This window comes from Cherax quadricarinatus, chromosome 100 (genome assembly GCF_038502225.1).
Source record: "Cherax quadricarinatus isolate ZL_2023a chromosome 100, ASM3850222v1, whole genome shotgun sequence".
NCBI lineage: Eukaryota > Metazoa > Arthropoda > Malacostraca > Decapoda > Parastacidae > Cherax > Cherax quadricarinatus.
The window spans coordinates 1908298-1926662 of NC_091391.1; the positions used below are offsets into that span (position 1 = coordinate 1908298).

General features: G+C 39.5%; 1 protein-coding gene across 3 annotated transcripts in view; it reads left to right on the forward strand.

Annotated features, from left to right (window-relative positions):
• Nucleotides 1-275: 275 nt before the first annotated feature.
• The window catches only part of LOC128704667 (nuclear factor related to kappa-B-binding protein), a 65934-nt gene continuing 47844 nt past the window's right edge, over nucleotides 276-18365 (forward strand). For all 3 annotated transcript variants that reach the window (XM_053799801.2, XM_053799799.2, XM_053799802.2), the window contains exons 1-6: nucleotides 276-459; nucleotides 4280-4429; nucleotides 7773-7966; nucleotides 10350-10476; nucleotides 13771-13900; nucleotides 15490-15713. In XM_053799801.2, the coding sequence (XP_053655776.1) occupies nucleotides 4292-4429; nucleotides 7773-7966; nucleotides 10350-10476; nucleotides 13771-13900; nucleotides 15490-15713 (813 nt within the window). In that variant the 5' untranslated portion in view covers nucleotides 276-459; nucleotides 4280-4291. The remainder of the gene's footprint in view (nucleotides 460-4279; nucleotides 4430-7772; nucleotides 7967-10349; nucleotides 10477-13770; nucleotides 13901-15489; nucleotides 15714-18365) is intronic.

Here is an 18365-nt window from a genome sequence, read left to right on the forward strand (position 1 = left end):
AAAATATAATAATTATTATAAATCTTGTAGTTAAGTTAGTTTTATCAATAAATGTAGAAATCATCAATGTTTACAAGTTACAAATATTACAGTGGATGTGTTGTGTGTGGTATTAAACCTGTTTTACAAGCATTTTGATGTTTTATTAAACCATTTGTTAGTTTTGTAATCATTTTAAAATATAATAATTATTATAAATCTTGTAATTAAGTTAATTTCCGCAGTAAATGTAGAAATCATCAATGTTTACAAGTTACAAATATTACAGTGGATGTGTTGTGTGTGTGGTCAAGATGGCCGCCAGTGCTGGTCGCTCATTGGCTGGATTTTCGTGACAATAGTTGTAGCTGGAGGTGAAGTATGATGCCGGAACTATCTATCATCACCACCCACTACCTGCTACTCTAAAACACCCACCCGCCCACACTCCCGCCCACTTGCACCCATCACGCCCGCGCTGTGAGTACTTAAAGTACTGAAGAATAACCTGACATGTCTGCCATCTTGAAATATATGAAGCTTGGATCTTGTAGCAATTTTTTACTGATATTTTTGTTTGTGGTTTATTATTGACCTGGTTATCTATTTCTGTCTACTAATAGATGGGTTTATGTCTGGTTTATATGTTTAATATATGTTTTTTTTAAGTATCTGCGATAATTTTATTAGAGAAAACGACCTGTCGTGCCAGACTATTATAAAAACTTTCACTTGTTAAACCATAATTAAAGATATATTGTATATTAGAGGGTTTAATTGAGGGTTTTATAGCGTTTTATGTCATGAGATGGCATGGGGGTTTAATATTATGAATCAGTTTTTTTTTTAAATTTTCCCCAAAATTCTGTTTTACTCGTAATATTTTTTTTTTTTTCATTTTTTTAATAATTGTATTATTAATTTTTTTCTATTTGTGGGATGTTTTTTGAGGCTGGTTTATGCCTCCCATGTCTCTTAATGGCGCAGGAGGCTCTTGATCCAAGGAACTGGAGCTATCATTCCCTTTCCCTGGATCAGACCTTATAACCTCCCATACCTTGGAAACTACCTGACCCTTAGGGGTTTAGTGCTCCCCATGAAAAATAATGATGCCCAACTTTGCTTCATAATATATAATAATAACTAATAATAATATAATGTAATTTAATAATATAATTTAATTTAATAATATAATAATTTTATAACTAGTCATAGGGAAATTATTCTTCAATTTACTGGGTTAAATTGTTCATAATTTTCTATATAAATCCATTGTAAAAGTTGAAAATTATGTACCTGGAGTTTACCTGGAGAGAGTTCGGGGGTCAACGCCCCCGCGGCCCGGTCTGTGACCAGGCCTCCTCATACGAGGGATAAATATATGAAACTCGCTTGACAACTGTTTTCTGAACTAAAATAATTTATTGGGGTTAAGTTTCCCCTCAAGGAAGGTTCCTTGATGTTGGTGAGGGGCTCTTGATTTAGGGAATTGGATCTGTGCTCCAGTTCCCCAAATTAAGCCTGAATGCCTTTCACATCCTCCCCCAGGCGCTGTATAATCCTCCGGGTTTAGCGCTTCCCCCTTGATTATAATAATAATGGGGTTAAGTTTATTAAGGTTCAGGTACACATAAGTACAATTATTGTACATAGCAACGTGCGTTAATTACCCGGCTAGATAATACAAAAAAGTCAGTCGAAGTGACTTATTTCCTCTAGGGTCACCGCTGTTATGTAAGATTTTGAGCTAAAATTTCGCACGAGTTCCTTGGCATAATATATCTGTAGTCGAGGTGACACGTTTTTAATACATATAATAATAATAATAATAATGGTAATTAAAAACAGTAGTAAAATACTGTAATAATACAATAATATTATTAATGATACTATAATAATTTTAATACAAAATAATATATAATAATTTTAATTCATTAATAATAATAATAATAATAATAATAATGCAGTAATAAAAAATAATAATATAATTGGCATGAAGGGGAGATTTTTCAGCTCTAGTATTTATTGAGCTTTGGTTCCAATGTTTGCTGCGGAAACTAATTATTCCTAGCAATACAGCGATTCCCCCCCCCAAAAAAAAATGCATAAAAAAGACTGCAATATGGTGTATAATTATCGTACTTTCTGTTATATTCAGCCGGGTGGCGTTAAACCCAGATGGATCACGCAGTACCTGGGAACTGAGAGCCAGTCAGGTTTAATAAGAACATAAGAACATAAGAACGAAGGAACACTGCAGAAGGCCTACTGGACCATGCGAGGCAGGTCCAAGTCTCCTACCGGCTTAAGCCAATGCACCCAACCTAGTCAGGTCAGGTCACATTGACTTAAGGGAGTACTGTAACTCTGATTCCTTAGATCAAGAGCCCTTAAGGCACCCACCCCTTTGAAGGACGTGGATAATAAGGAAACTTTCTGTGAAAATATACCGTTGTAGCTGGGTTGGTAGCGCACTCAGCTCACACATTGAGGTCCTTGTTTCGATTCCCGGTACGGGTGGTAACATTAAAACCTGTTTCCTTAAGACACTTGCTGTCAGTGTTCACCTAGCAGTAAATAGGTACCTGGGTGTTAGTTACCTTACACCTGCTGTCAGTGTTCACCTAGCAGTAAGTAAGTACCTGGGTGTTAGTTACCTTACACCTGCTCTCACTGTTCACCTAGCAGTAAGTAGGTACCTGGGTGTTAGTTACCTTACACCTGCTGTCAGTGTTCACGTAGCAGTAAGTAGGTACCTGGGCATTAGTTACCTTACACTTGCTGTCAGTGTTCACCTAGCAGTAAGTAGGTACCTGGGTGTTAGTTACCTTACACCTGCTCTCAGTGTTCACCTAGCAGTAAGTAGGTACCTGGGTGTTAGTTACCTTACACCTGCTGTCAGTGTTCACGTAGCAGTAAGTAGGTACCTGGGTGTTAGTCACCTTACACCTGCTGTCAGTGTTCATCTAGCAGTAAGTAGGTACCTGGGTGTTAGTTACCTTACACCTGCTGTCAGTGTTCACCTAGCAGTAAGTAGGTACCTGGGTGTTAGTTACCTTACACTTGCTGTCAGTGTTCACCTAGCAGTAAGTACCTGGGTGTTAGTTACCTTACACCTGCTCTCAGTGTTCACCTAGCAGTAAGTAGGTACCTGGGTGTTAGTTACCTTACACCTGCTGTCAGTGTTCACCTAGCAGTAAGTAGGTACCTGGGTGTTAGTCACCTTACACCTGCTGTCAGTGTTCACCTAGCAGTAAGAAGGTACCTGGGTGTTAGGTGACTGGTGTGGGTCATATCCTGGGGACAAAATTGACCTAATTTGCCAGAAACGCAGCCTTAAGGCACAATGCTTCTGTCATGTTATATGAATGTAAAATAAAATTTCTGTATTGTACATGCAAACACTGTAATTACAAAATGTACATGTAAATACGGTGCTTTAATCATGTCTTAACCCTTAAACTGTCCAAACGTAGATCTACGTTCGCTCGCGTAGCGCTCCAAACGTAGATCTACGCTCGCGCAGCGCTCCAAATGTAGATCTACGTTTGCTCGCGCAGTGCTCCAAACGTAGATCTACGTTCGCTCGCGTAGCGCTCCAAACGTAGATCTACGTTCGCTCGCGTAGCGCTCCAAACGTAGATCTACGTTCACTCGCGTAGCGCTCCAAACGTAGATCTACGTTCATTCGCGTAGCGCTCCAAACGTAGATCTACGTTCGCTCGCGTAGCGCTCCAAACGTAGATCTACGTTCGCTCGCATAGCGCTCCAAACGTAGATCTACGTTCGCTCGCATAGCGCTCCAAACGTAGATCTACGTTCGCTCGCATAGCGCTCCAAACGTAGATCTACGTTCGCTCGCGTAGCGCTCCAAACGTAGATCTACATTTGCTCGCGCAGCGCTCCAAACGTAGATCTACGTTCGCTCGCGTAGCGCTCCAAACGTAGATCTACGTTCGCTCGCGTAGCGCTCCAAACGTAGATCTACGTTCGCTCGCGTAGCGCTCCAAACGTAGATCTACGTTCGCTCGCGTAGCGCTCCAAACGTAGATCTACGTTCGCTCGCGTAGCTCTCCAAACGTAGATCTATGTTCGCTCGCATAGCACTCCAAACGTAGATCTACGTTCGCTCGCGTAGTGCTCCAAACGTAGATCTACATTTTCTTTACATAAAGCATGTAAAATTGAATGTTGATCTACGTTTGGACAGTTTAAGGGTTAATTAGCATGCAGTACTGTACATCATGCAGTAATGTATATCATTGTAACTGGGATATTATTTATTTTTTTTATTTTTCAGATTTCAGAAGTGATGGAGACAGTTCTATATTCCGGGGTGAGTCTTGAACTTCCATCGGAAATATGCGAAGACATATCATTGTTATTTGAAATTCTTTCTCCAGACACCTGGAACAATCACCTCACCGATGATCACCGTGAAATGCTAATGGTTTGTGTTTTTTCCCATTTTTCATACTCTGCTTTTCCATTATAAATAATACTGTATCAAATTTGTTTCTATCTCCATGTTGGCTGTTATTGACCATTGATAATTATTCATTATACATTGTGATAGTTATTTATTCACACTGAAATATTGCAGTATCTTATCCAAAAATTTTGATATATTGCAGTATCTCTTATCCAAAAATTTAACTGAAAATGTCTAATGGAAAAATCTCTTGCTCCTTCCCTTGTTTATTATAAATGAAATTACTGTACACCTTTTATCTAAAATTAGCACACTTTTGTAATATTATAATTTATTAAATAAGATAATAAATGGTACAGTCAACTCTCCAAGTTTGCATAGAAGTTATGTCCACAGAGGTCCCAAAAAGGAGAGATTACTAATGACACAGTCTATGTAACAGCTACAGACATTACGAATGATGCAGTCTGTGTAACAGATACAGACTTTACGAATGATACAGTCTGTATATCAGATTTGGGTTCATTTAGTGTTTGTGAGACCATATCTTTATAATATATCATTCTAATCTGATTAGTATTGACACAAGTAATGACCAGAGTAAAGCAGATTTTTGGTTCAGGAAATATATCGAAACAAAAATCTTTGAACAAACTGGCCATATCCCACAGAGGCAGGGCGGCCCAAAAAGAAAATTGAATGTTTCTCTTTTTGGAGAAGGGGTTACTAGTCCCTGAAACAAAAATATTTCATAATACTTTTTTTTAATCTCAGTGGTGTTCTGAGTCTATGGTCACTTTGTTATAATTTTTTTTTTTCAATAAGTCAGTCATCTCCCACCTTGGCAGGGTGACCCAAAAAGAAAGAAAGAAAATCCCCGAAAAGAAAATACTTTCATCATCATTCAGCACTTTCACCTCACTCATACATAATCACTGTCTTTGCAGAGGTGCTCAGATACGACAGTTTAGAAGCATATACAGTGGACCCCCGCATAGCGAACTTAATCCGTGCAAGAGGGCTGGTCGTTATGCGAAATGTTCGCTATGCGAATTAATTTTCCCCATAAGAAATAATGGAAATAAAATTAATCCGTGCAAGACACCCAAAAGTATGAAAAAAAAAATTTTTACCACAAAAAAATGTTAATTTTAGTACACACAAACTGAAAAAGGCATGCACAATTACATGACACTTACTTTTATTGAAGATCTGGTGATGATTGATGGGATGGGAGGAGGGGAGAGAGAGTGTTAGTGTTTAGAAGGGGAATCCCCTTCCATTAGGACTTGAGGTAGCAAGTCCTTTTCTGGGGTTACTTCCCTTCTTCTTTTAATGCCACTAGGACCAGCTTCAGAGTCACTGGACTTCTTTCGCACAACATATCTGTCCATAGTGGCCTGTACCTCTCGTTCCTTTATGACTTTCCTAAAGTGTTTCACAACAGTGTCATTGTAATAGTCACCAGCACGGCTTGCAATAGCTGTGTGAGGGTGATTTTCATCAAAAAAGGTTTGCACTTCAAGCCATTTTGCACACATTTCCTTAATCTTTGAAGTAGGCAATTCCTTCAATTTCTCTCTCCCCTCCTCTGAACCAGTTTCCCCAGGTCTGGCCTCTTGCTCTTGAAGTTGATCTATCAGCTCATCAGTGGTTAGTTCTTCATTGTCCTCCTCCACCAACTCTTCCACATCCTCCCCACTAACCTCCAACCCCAAGGACTTCCCCAATTCCACAATTGATTCCTCAACTGGTATACTACTCCTCTCAGGGTTAGCCTCAAACCCTTCAAAATCCCTTTTGTCTACACATTCTGGCCACAGTTTCTTCCAAGCAGAGTTCAAGGTTCTCTTAGTCACTCCCTCCCAAGCCTTACCTATAAGGTTTACACAACTGAGGATATTAAAGTGATCCTTCCAAAACTCTTTTAGAGTCAATCCAGTGTCTGTGGTCACTTCAAAGCACTTTTGAAACAGAGCTTTTGTGTACAGTTTCTTGAAGTTGGAAATGACCTGCTGGTCCATGGGCTGCAGGAGAGGAGTGGTATTAGGAGGCAAAAACTTCACCTTAATGAAGCTCATGTCCCCATAAAGTCGCTCTGCCACGTCTGTGGGATGCTCAGGGGCATTGTCTAACACCAGGAGGCACTTAAGGTCTAATTTCTTTTCAGTTAGGTAATCTTTCACATTGGGGGCAAATGCATGGTGTAACCAGTTATAGAAAAATTCCCTAGTGACCCATGCCTTACTGTTTGCCCTCCACAGCACACACAAATTATCCTTGAGGACATTCTTTTGCCTGAACGCTCTGGGAGTTTCAGAGTGATACACTAATAAAGGCTTAACTTTGCAATCACCAGTAGCATTGGCACACATGAGAAGAGTAAGCCTGTCTTTCATAGGCTTATGTCCTGGGAGTGCCTTTTCCTCCTGAGTAATGTAGGTCCTGCTTGGCATTTTCTTCCAGAACAGGCCTGTTTCATCACAATTAAACACTTGTTCAGGTTCCAGTCCTTCAGTTTCTATGTACTCCTTGAATTCATGCACATATTTTTCAGCCGCTTTGTGGTCCGAACTGGCAGCCTCACCATGCCGTATCACACTATGGATGCCACTACGCTTCTTAAATCTCTCAAACCAACCTTTGCTGGCCTTAAATTCACTCACATCATCACTAGTTGCAGGCATTTTTTTAATTAAATCGTCATGCAACTTCCTAGCCTTTTCACATATGATCGCTTGAGAGACGCTATCTCCTGCTAGCTGTTTTTCATTTATCCACACCAATAAGAGTCTCTCAACATCTTCCATCACTTGCGATCTTTGTTTCGAAAACACAGTTAAACCTTTGGCAACAACAGCTTCCTTGATTGCCGTTTTCTTGCCCACAATAGAAGCGATGGTTGATTTTGGTTTCTTGTACAACCTGACCAGGTCGGTGATACGTACTCCACTTTCATACTTATCAATGATTTCTTTCTTAATTTCAATGGGTATTCTTACCCTTTGAGGTGTAGGGTTGGCACTAGAAGCTTTCTTGGGGCCCATGGTCACTTATTTTCCACAAACAGCACCGAAAACACTGTAATAATACGAAATATTCCGAGTGTATGCTTGAATGTTACCGCGGAGGCTAGCTGGTAAACAATGGGACGGGCGGCACATGTGAGGCTGGCTGAGGGCCCACATTGGACGCGTCTCGAACGAAGTTCGCTGAGCGGGTTTTTGTCTACTATGCGGGCAAAATTTTAGCGGACAAAGCGTTCGCTATGCGGAATGTTCGCTATGCAAGGCGTTCGCTATGCGGGGGTCCATTGTATAAAGATATATATAAATGTTTAACTTATTTCTCATCGTCTCAGGGTTTTCTACCAGAGTTTTCTCATAATGACCTAGAAGAGAAAACACGTACATTAGAGATGTTCTTCATGGATGAAAACTTCAGGTTTGGAACACCACTTAGATTATTTCACGAACAGCTCTGCAAAGGTTTCTTCAATCCTGAAATTTCTAAGATGAGAGCCATTCACAAGAAGATTATGTACAAAGAATACAGGTAATTTTTGCTTTTTTTTTATATTAATATATGTGATGACCTTTACTGTGTAATACATAGTTTTGTGCTATAGGACGACCCTGTCTGTACAGCTCTTGGATTTCCAGCCCCGTGTGGTAAGCGAAACTTGCCTAAGGATGGAAAAGTGTTTTTTTATTATCAATACATCTAGAGTGCCTAATGACAGTTTATACCATCATATATTAAGTGCTCAATGCAGCCAGATATAAAAAACGGATTAAAAGCCAAATAAATACACATTTCATAGAATACTTGCCTTTAAATATGGCGCTAGTCGCCCTTCCCTTACACAACTGCTGTACGAAAATGTCAAAAAAGCAGTAAAAGCCCCAAACATAATGAACAATGGTTTAGTTGAAAGCCAACGAAAATATGGAACCATGAAAAGAGGGTATTATATACATGTGGGACTTTCCTGTGACAATAACTACCATAAATTGTACTAACAGTGCCCATCCCTTCTGATAGGAGAGAAAACAGAGATGATAACAGCAGACAAGATTATGAAAGAATAAGTTGAGCTTTTTTTAGTATCCTCAACAGGATTAACAGAAGGCCACGGATATTAATTACTCGGACACTACAACCGTAACTCTGATCCTTTAGTTATAAATAAATAGTCACAAATAGTTACATATATTTCTAGGAGGTTGCATCAATATATAATGTAAACAGTTAAGTGTGATTTTTGCCAGATAGGTTATTGTCGCACCCTGAGTTATTATGCTGGACTGTGCTAAAATTAATGAATTCAGTGGCAACCAATTTTACAGATGTTCAAGAATTTGTGTTAATCCACCATGGCATATTAGCAACCATTTTGGAAACTACCCTCACTTTGCCTGTTATAAATAACTCATGCTCTCTTAAATTTGTGTATCTTCAACCATACCTTGCTAAAATATAAGATAATATTAATATTATACTACCGTCCTGCCAAGTGAGTGTAAAACGAAAGCCTGTAATTGTTTTACATGATGGTAGGATTGCTGGTGTCCTTTTTTCTGTCTCATGAACATGCAAGATTTCAGGTAGGTCTTGCTACTTCTACTTACACTTAGGTCACACTACACATACATGTACAAGCACATATATACACACCCCTCTGGGTTTTCTTCTATTTTCTTTCTAGTTCTTATTCTTGTTTATTTCCTCTTATCTCCATGGGGAAGTGGAACACAATTCTTCCTCCGTAAGCCATGCGTGTTGTAAGAGGCGACTAAAATGCCAGGAGCAAGGGTCTAGTAATCTCTTCTCCTGTATATATTACTAAATGTAAAAGGAGAAACTTTCGTTTTTCCTTTTGGGCCACCCCGCCTCGGTGGGATACGGCCGGTGTGTTGAAAGAAAGAAAGAAAAATTAATATTATAATTCAAAACCACATATAAGCTACACTATAACATTTTTGTGATTGAATTAATGACTTCATAAATAACTCAATGATTGTAACCAGATATAAGCTTCTTCCTAGTTCATTACCACTGTAATTTGCTTAGCTATTGGAACTTCAGGGCCCAGTCCCTGGACCCATTACATGGCTCTGTAATGTGCAAGAATGGTATATAATACCAACAAGATGAAATTAAGACACAGGTGCAACATTGTAGGACATGTACATGACCTTCACGACTACGACAACTACTACTACAACTAACCCATCTCTTTGGGAAGGACCTACTTCCACTGGGGAATCCCGCCTACCAGTGACTATGCCCTCGTCTGCTACACCTGACGTTACTATATAAGCGCCAGGCTCCTTGCTTCTGCTTCAGAATCTCCACGACTATGGTGCTCTTCTCACCTACTCCTAGGTTGAGGGACTGATTACCTCATCTTCTGTATATAGTCCTACTGTCTTCAAGCTATGTCCTAGAATTTGTATTGATAAAGCCACTGGATGGCGAAACGTCTACAATAAAGATACCCAGATGTTGCACATGTGTCCTAGTGGCTCTGTAATGTTGAGGTGCAATCCCTGGACCCATTATGTGCCTTTATAATATTTTGACTACCACCCATTGATTGGATATGGGGTGCGTAATTAAGATATTAAACCAGCTAAATAGGAAATATTTGATAACTTGGTTTTATAAGCATTTATTTTGTCCCGACAGGATGACACAAAGAAGGAAACACATTCGCCATCACCTTCACCATCAGTTGCTATAAACCACGGAACAGGTGGGGTTTGAACTTACTAGCCATGGGTTCAAACCCTACTCATTCCATGGATTGTTTGCAGTCGCGTTATTACAGTTTCTCGAGTTGTGATCCTGTAGTTCTTCCTAGGAAAATTATATTTTGCTTATCAGTAATTAGTGCTGTTCAAATCCAAACAATTAATATGACCATTATTTTTAGGTACCGACAAAAGCAGTATCTCCATCACACACTTGAGGAGGTCTTAGTTCGGAGAAAACGTGTATTGGACATAGTGAGCAGCATGCCTCCTGATGATATTCCCAAGATACCACGACTTCCTCCATTGGTAAACATGTTTCACTCCTGTCTTCTATGCTTGTGTCTTGCGTCCCTTATGCCTTAGTGCACAAAATTGTTAGATTTTAAGAGAAATATATTTTTTATTTTTCACTTAGAGGTATTTGATATGTTTATATTACAGTAAGTCCTTGACTTAAAGATGTTGAGAATCTTCTGTATTGTGTATAATATCATTTGTGGAGAAATTTTCTCCAGGAGGGTGGTATCAGCCCCCTTCAGCCCTGAGGGGCCCAGCCCTCTCAGAAGGGGCAAGTATCTTGTTTACTGCTACAGCGAGTAATTGATCGCAGATGCAGTACGAGTATGCGACGTGGTCAAGTGACCGCTGCTCCTTGCAGTCCAGTGTTGCAGAGTGTATTTTAATAAGAGACAGTACATCTCTTACCTTAGCAGGACAATTAAGGAAAATCCTGCTCCCACTTTATTACCATGGTAGAGATAGTGTATATTGTTGTCTATGCTTAAGACAGCAAGAATCAAACATTCTGCTTTGCTTCATGGAGGAAGTGGCAAGGAAGCAAAAGTACTAGGTCAGCTTTTCCTTTGTGCTAGGGGAGTAACGGCGTGGGGTGCTGTGGCGTCTTCAGACTAGTTTTGACTCTACTGAGAGTGACACTGACGCCAGGATAACCAACAAAGAACGATCTGTGCGTTAGTGTGAACAAAGTGTCTCATAAAACACAATAAACACTTAAGAGAAGTGTGATCAGCTTCTTTAGTGATAAGATTGTGAACAATAAAGACAAATCTTGTGGAACATAGTGTACCAGTGTGCGTATTCCTAGACTATGGAAGACGTGGACATCCAAGGACACTTCAGCTTCTATCAAGTCACCGATACCTGTCGAAGGTGTGAAGAACACCATAGCTCGCGCTACAAGAGCAAGGTAGGTTACGAATTTCTTGTAGTACGGGGGACTGCGCAGTTCTTGAGCCGCAAGGAGTTTGTAATCAACCTATAATCGGCAGTAAGGGGCGGACTTTTGAGTCCACACAAGTAAGTTTGTCAGCCATCAGTGAATGAAATATGCTGACATAACACCCCCTAGGGGTAATTTATAATCTTACAAATTATAACTCATTTCAGCCCGTTGAGGAATGACTTCGACAGCTTCTCAAGACCTCGTCTGCAGGGGCGGCTGTGCAGGCGATGAGTTGTCTTTCTAAGTTAAGTTTTCCCTATATTTAAACTTAGCCGGTAATACCATTTCTCAACATCATTATTATACACGATACACAAGATTGTCACCGTGTTTGTAAGTCGAGGGCTTACCATATAGTACATTCAGTAACTTGTAATGGAAAACAATGTTGGATATCTTTCGATATTGTCCATTTGTGCTATCATTGCTATAATTCTGTTATTTATTAATGATTTGAGCTTGTATCTATTCTGCCCAGTCTTAGACCAGGCATTCTAATTTGGGAAGGAAATTATTATATTTTGCTTATGAATATAAGCTCAAATTTAAAAATAAGTCATGAAATACTTTGAAATTCATTCATCTTTTAAAATTTGTATTTATTAAAGTCCCAGTTGATTTTTAAAATCCCAGGTATATTTTTTTTTACTTTTATTCAACATCAAAAAGGACCTGTGGAACTAATATAACATTTTATTGTGGCAATGTTTTGCTTTAGCAGCTGTGTCAAGCTGTTATGAACACTATAGGGAGGCAGTGGATATATATACATCTCCTTCTTTCAACAAACTGGCCATATCCCACCAAGGCAGGGTGGCCCAAAAAGAAAAACAAAAGTTTCTCTTTTTAACTTTAGTAATGTATACAGGAGAAGGGGTTACTAGCCTCTTGCTCCCGGCATTTTAGTCGCCTCTTACGACACACATGACTTAGGGAGGAAGAATTCTGTTCCACTTCCCCATGGAAAATATATATATTTATGTCCTTGTATTCTTTGTATTGGCCTGACAAAGCTCCTGAAGAGACGTTTCCACAATAAAATGTCGCATTAGTTGCACTTGTCCTTTTACCTAACGTATCGGTAAATTCTACCAGCATTATTAGTGATTCTTTCATTTAGGAACCCAGATTTTTGCCTTTTGTCCCACTATTCCAGGAATATATCCACCTATTAACCAACTAATATACTCTTATCACAGCTACTTTTATATCTCTTCTCGTAAAATCTCTTCTCGTCCTGTTTATTTACACGTTTTATATTAAATCATCTCCATTTATAGTTTTTGGTTATTTTTTTTCTCCAAACTTGAATTTGTCAGTAATGTAATATACAATTTCCAAATAATATTGACCATTGCAAATATCCTCACTTCTCTGTACTGTATCGGATTTATGGATGTGTTGACTTGTTTAGGTCTTGCAAACAAGCGGAAGTTGTTTTGTGGTTTTATTCAGTGTTTGTAAATTGTGTGGAAGATTTTTTTCAGTGTGGAAAATTTTACATAAAAGCTAATAACGAAGTGGCCTGGTGGCTAAAGCTTCCGCTTCACACACGGAGGGCGCGGGTTCGATTCCCAGTGGGTGGAAACATTTTGACGCGTTTCCTTACACCTGTTGTCCTGTTCACTTAGCAGCAAATAGGTACAGTGGAACCTCAAAAATCGAACTGCTCCTAACACAACCAACTATGTAAGTGTATTTTTGTAAGTGCTTTTATAAGCGTATTTTTGAGGGTCTGAAGTGGACTAATCTAATTTACATTATTCCTGATGGGAATAAATTCATTCGGTAAAGGCATTCGAACAGCCTTCTGGACTGAAGAAAGTTTGATATTTGAGGTTCCACTGTACCTGGGTGTTAGTCGACTGGTGTGGGTCGCATCCTGGGGGACAAGATTAAGGACCTTAGTGGAAATAAGTTAGACAGTCCTCGATGACACACAGACTTTCTTGGGTTATTCTGGGTGGCTAACCCTCTGGGGTTAAAAATCCGAATAAAATCTTATCCTAACAGTATTTAATTTGTTTAAAGATTTATTAAATGTAAAAAGCAATACAATAACAGATTCATTATTTTTTTACTTGTGCATGACATGAGAACCTTAATCACAATGAAGACTATGATTGTGGTACCTTAGTTAATGGATTCCCCTCAAGGGAGGTTCCTTGATGCTGGTGAGGGGCTCTTGATCTAGGGAATTGGATCTGTTCTCCAATTCCCTGAATTCGTCTGAATGCCGTTCATCCTTCCCCTACAGGTGCTGTATAATTCCTGCAGGTTTAGTGTTCCCTCATGATGATGATAATAATAAAGTTAATCTATTTATACATTTAGTATTAAGTGCCTTGCATTTGCAGCACAATAAAAAGAAGAGTTCTCGTACATCAATTGAATATTGTTCCAAAAAGCGCTACTTCCGTGAACTGGCAGCGATCCGAGCAGAAGTGGGAGATACCAGCGACATGTCTGAAGATGAAATATATCCAGGTAAAAATATATTTTTTTCAACATGCCGCCCATCTCCCACCGAGGCAGAGTAACCCGAAAAAGAGAGACTTTTACCATCATTCACACAATCACTGTCTTGCCAGAGGCATGCCGATACTACTATCTCAAAAACCAACACATCACTCCCCGTGGTTTGAATATTCAGATTTGATAACCTTTTTGATATCACTATTTGCCGCGACCTCACTTCTGTACAAGCTCCCAGATAGGCTGATTTTTGTATATTTCAAATACAGTGGACCCTCGAATTTAGTCCTGCCTTTTCTGTATGCAAAACTATTTTTATTATCTATAAAATGTATTTTTTATTAATATTTTTGAGTGTCTGGAATGGTTTAATTGGATTTACATTATTTCCTATGGGAAATATTAACAAAACATACATTTTATAGATAATAAAAATAGTTTTGCATACAGAAAAGGCAGGAATAAATTCGAGGGTCCACTGTATTTGGAAAGATGGCTAGCTGCAAGTATCTTAATTACAAAGCAGTGTATTAACAAGATGGTTGAAACTATCTAAGAGCCACTACTATTGTGATATGAGTATGAAATAAAAGCTTATTCAATGTTTAGCACTTTGGCAGGATTGTTGGTTCTTATTTTCTGATAAGTAGAAGTGAATGGGTTTATGAAGGATGAGGTTAACCATAGAATTGATGAAGGAAAAAAGGTGAGTGGTGCATTGGGGTATATGTGGGGACAACGTTATCCATGGAGGCAAAGAAGGGAATGTACAAGAGTATAGTAATACCAACACACTTTTATGGGTGTGAAGCTTGGGTTGTAAATGTTGCAGCAAGGAGGAGGCTGGAGGCAGTGGAGATGTTCTATCTTAGGGCAGTGTGTGGTGTAAATATTATGCAGAGAATTCAGAGTGTAGAAATTAGATGATGTGGAGTTACTAAAAGTATTAATCAAAGGGCTGAAGAGGGGTTGTTGAGGTGGCTTGGTCATTTAGAGAGAATGGAACAAAGTAGAATGACTTGGAGAGTGCATAAATCTGTAGGGAAAGGAAGGCGGGGTAGGGGTCATACTCGAAAAGGTTGGAGAGAGGGGATAAAGGAGGTTTTGTGGGTGAAGGGCTTGGACTTCTAGCAAGTATGCATGAGCATGTTCGGTAAGAGTGAATGGAGATGAGTGGTTTTTGGGACCTGATGGGCTGTTGGAGTATGAACAGAGTAATAGTTTGTGAAGGGATTCAGGGGAAACCAGTTAGCCGGACTTGAGTCCTGGAAATGGGAAGTACAATTCCTGCACTTTAAAGGAGGGGTTTGGGATACGCTCACCATAATTCATTCAGTACCTGTCTTTGCCAGAAGTGCACAGACATGATAATTCAAATGATCCTGCAGACTACAATATCCCAATTCTTGCAGTACAGTACTCAGGGTAATCTGCTAACAGTCTTCTATTATGCATTACCCTACTAAGTCAAAATATAATACGTACATTGGGTCACCCTTCCTCGGTAGGAATTGGCTAATGTGTTAATAAAAACAAAATAAACTATACAACCATACTAAGGAGAGTTTCGGTTTTGTTTAACATGACTTTTAACTTTGCAGAGGGACCAGGAGCTTCGCTCAATAAAAAACAGCGTCGACAGTTGGGTGGGCTGGAAGGATCACTTCCGTCAGATTTGTTACCAGTGAGGGCAACACATAGCAGCGGCTCTCTTGCATTGGACCTAGAGCTCAAAATAACACCCACAAGTAACCCATTGGATCTGACAGATGATCATTTTAGAGCAATGCTTGCTGCTCACAGACTTCGAAGAAGTAAAAGAGAGGTGTGTTGCTTAATTATTTCTATGTATCTTTCTGTGCTACTGGCTTGAACATCCACCAGGCTTGTGTGTGAGTATTAGATCAGAGTTAATGATGCAAGTGATTTTTAAGACTTGATGATCTGCCAGGTCACAAAATCCACTTGTCTCCACTTGCTCCATAATGATCACAGCTGCAGACCAACATTTTTAAGTACGGCCTCTCCTCACTTAACGATGGAGTTCCTTTCCTAAGACCACGTCGGTAAATGAACTTGTTGCTAAGTGAGGAGCATACTATAATGGTAGTGGGTTTGTTTCCTCCATCTTTGATATTGTTTTAATGTCATCTTTTCACCATTTATAACATTTCTGGTATATTTTTAAATTTTTGTACAATATTGTATTGTATATTGTAATAACAGAATAAAGGAAATCAGCTCTAATATACATTATTTAGGTATGCATACTGGTCAGAGAGCCTGCCGTAAGTCCGAGTTGTTGGTAAGCGAGTATGTCACTAAGTGAGGAGAAGCTGTAGTTGGTTCCAAAGTGTAGAACATCTTCAGAGGGGGACCAACTGTACTGAATATTGTAGTCTACCATTAAGATCCTCTTCACTGCTTCTCTTGTTTATATTCTCTACTGAGGTTCATTTGTGCCTTGGCTACACAAGTTGAACCCATCCTTATTTACCAGGATGGACCAAAATGTTGTAGGTTTCCTCTCCTAAGTTTGGATTTTTGTGAATTGTTCCAGACATGGTACTGTGACTTTAATTACTCGGTACTACTTATATTCTCGTATGTCACAATGCCTGCACCTTAAAGGAGGGGTTTGGGATACTGGCAGTTTGGAGGGACATCTAAACACTCTCATCTGCAAAGACAATGATTATGTATGAGTGATGGTGAAAGGGTTGAATGATGAAAGTTTTTTTTTTTCTTTCTTTTTGGGTCACCCTGCCTCGGTGGGAAACTGCCGACGTATTTCGACCTTTTTTTACAGAAACATTTGTGCTTATTTTTTTAAAAGATCATCTTATACAGTGACCCCCGGTATTCGATGGCATCAGTATTCGATAAATCTTGTATTCGATGCATTTTAACGCAAAAATTTCGCCTCGGTATCCGATCAGAAACCTGGTATTCGATGCGATTCGTACGAGACATGTCCACGTGTGGCCTGAACTGCCCCATGTGTGCCAGTGTTTACAAGCCAGCCAGTGTGCGCGCATCTAAGGATACATTCGGTACATTCCACATTATCACTGTTTTTGGTGCTTGTTTCTGCAAAATAAGTCACCATGGGCCTCAAGAAAGCTTCTAGTGCCAACCCTTCGAGAAAAAAGGTGCTAATGACTATTGAAATGAAGAAAGAGATAATTGCAAAGTATGAAAGTGGAGTGCGTGTGTCGGAGCTGGTCAGGTTGTATAGTAAACCCCAATCAACCATCTCTACTATAGTGACCAGGAAGACGGCAATCAAGGAAGCTGTTCTTGCAAAAGGTGCAACTGTGATTATGAAACAGCGACCGCAAGTGTTAGAAAACGTTGAGAGACTGTTATTGGTGTGGATAAATGAAAAACAGATAGCAGGAGATAGCATCTCTCAAGCGATCATTTGTGAAAAAGCTAGGCAGTTGCACGACGATTTGGTAAAGAAATTGCCTGCAACTAATGCTGATGTGAGTGATTTAAGGCCAGCAAAGGTTGGTTTGAAAGATTTAAGAATTGTAGTGGCATACATAGTGTGATTAGGCACGGTGAGGCTGCCAGTTCGGACCAAAAAGCAGCTGAAAATATGTGAAGGAATTCATGGATTACATAGACAGTGAAGAATTTAAACCTGAACAAGTGTTTAATTGCGACGAAACAGGCCTGTTTTGGAAAAAAAATGCCAAGCAGGACCTACATTACTCAGGAGGAAAAGGCACTCCCAGGACATAAGCCTATGAAAGAGTTGGTGGAGGAGGACAATGACGAACTAACCACTGATGAGCTGCTAGATCATCTTCAACAGCAAGAGGCCAGACCTGAGGAAACTGCTCCGGAGGAGGGGAGAGAGAAATTGAAGAAGTTGCCTACTTCAAAGATTAAGGAAATGTGTGCAGTGTGGCTTAAAGTGCAAACCTTTTTTGATGACAATCACCCTAACACAGCTATTGCAAGCCGTGCTGGTGACTATTACACTGACAATGTTGTGAAACAATTTAGGAATGTCATAAAGGAACGGGAGGTACAGAGCTCTATGGACAGATATGTTGTGCGACAGAGGTCCAGTGACTCAAGCTGGTCCTAGTGGCATTAAAAGAACAAGGGAAGTAACCCCGGAAAAGGACTTGCTACCTCAAGTCCTAATGGAAGGGGATTCCCCTTCTAAACACTAACACCATCCATACTCTTCCGTACTCCCATCCCATCAATCATCACCAGATCTTCATTAAAGGTAAGTGTCAATTATTCTATTGTTATTGTAATTGTTCTATTGCATTAAACTTAATATTTCATGTGGTAAAATATTGTTTTTCATACTTTTGGGTGTCTTGCATGGATTAATTTGATTTCCATTATTTCTTATGGGGAAAATTGATTCGCTTTTCAATATTTTCGGTATTCGATGAGCTCTCAAGAACGGATTACTATCGAATACCGGGGGTCCACTGTATATTGTATT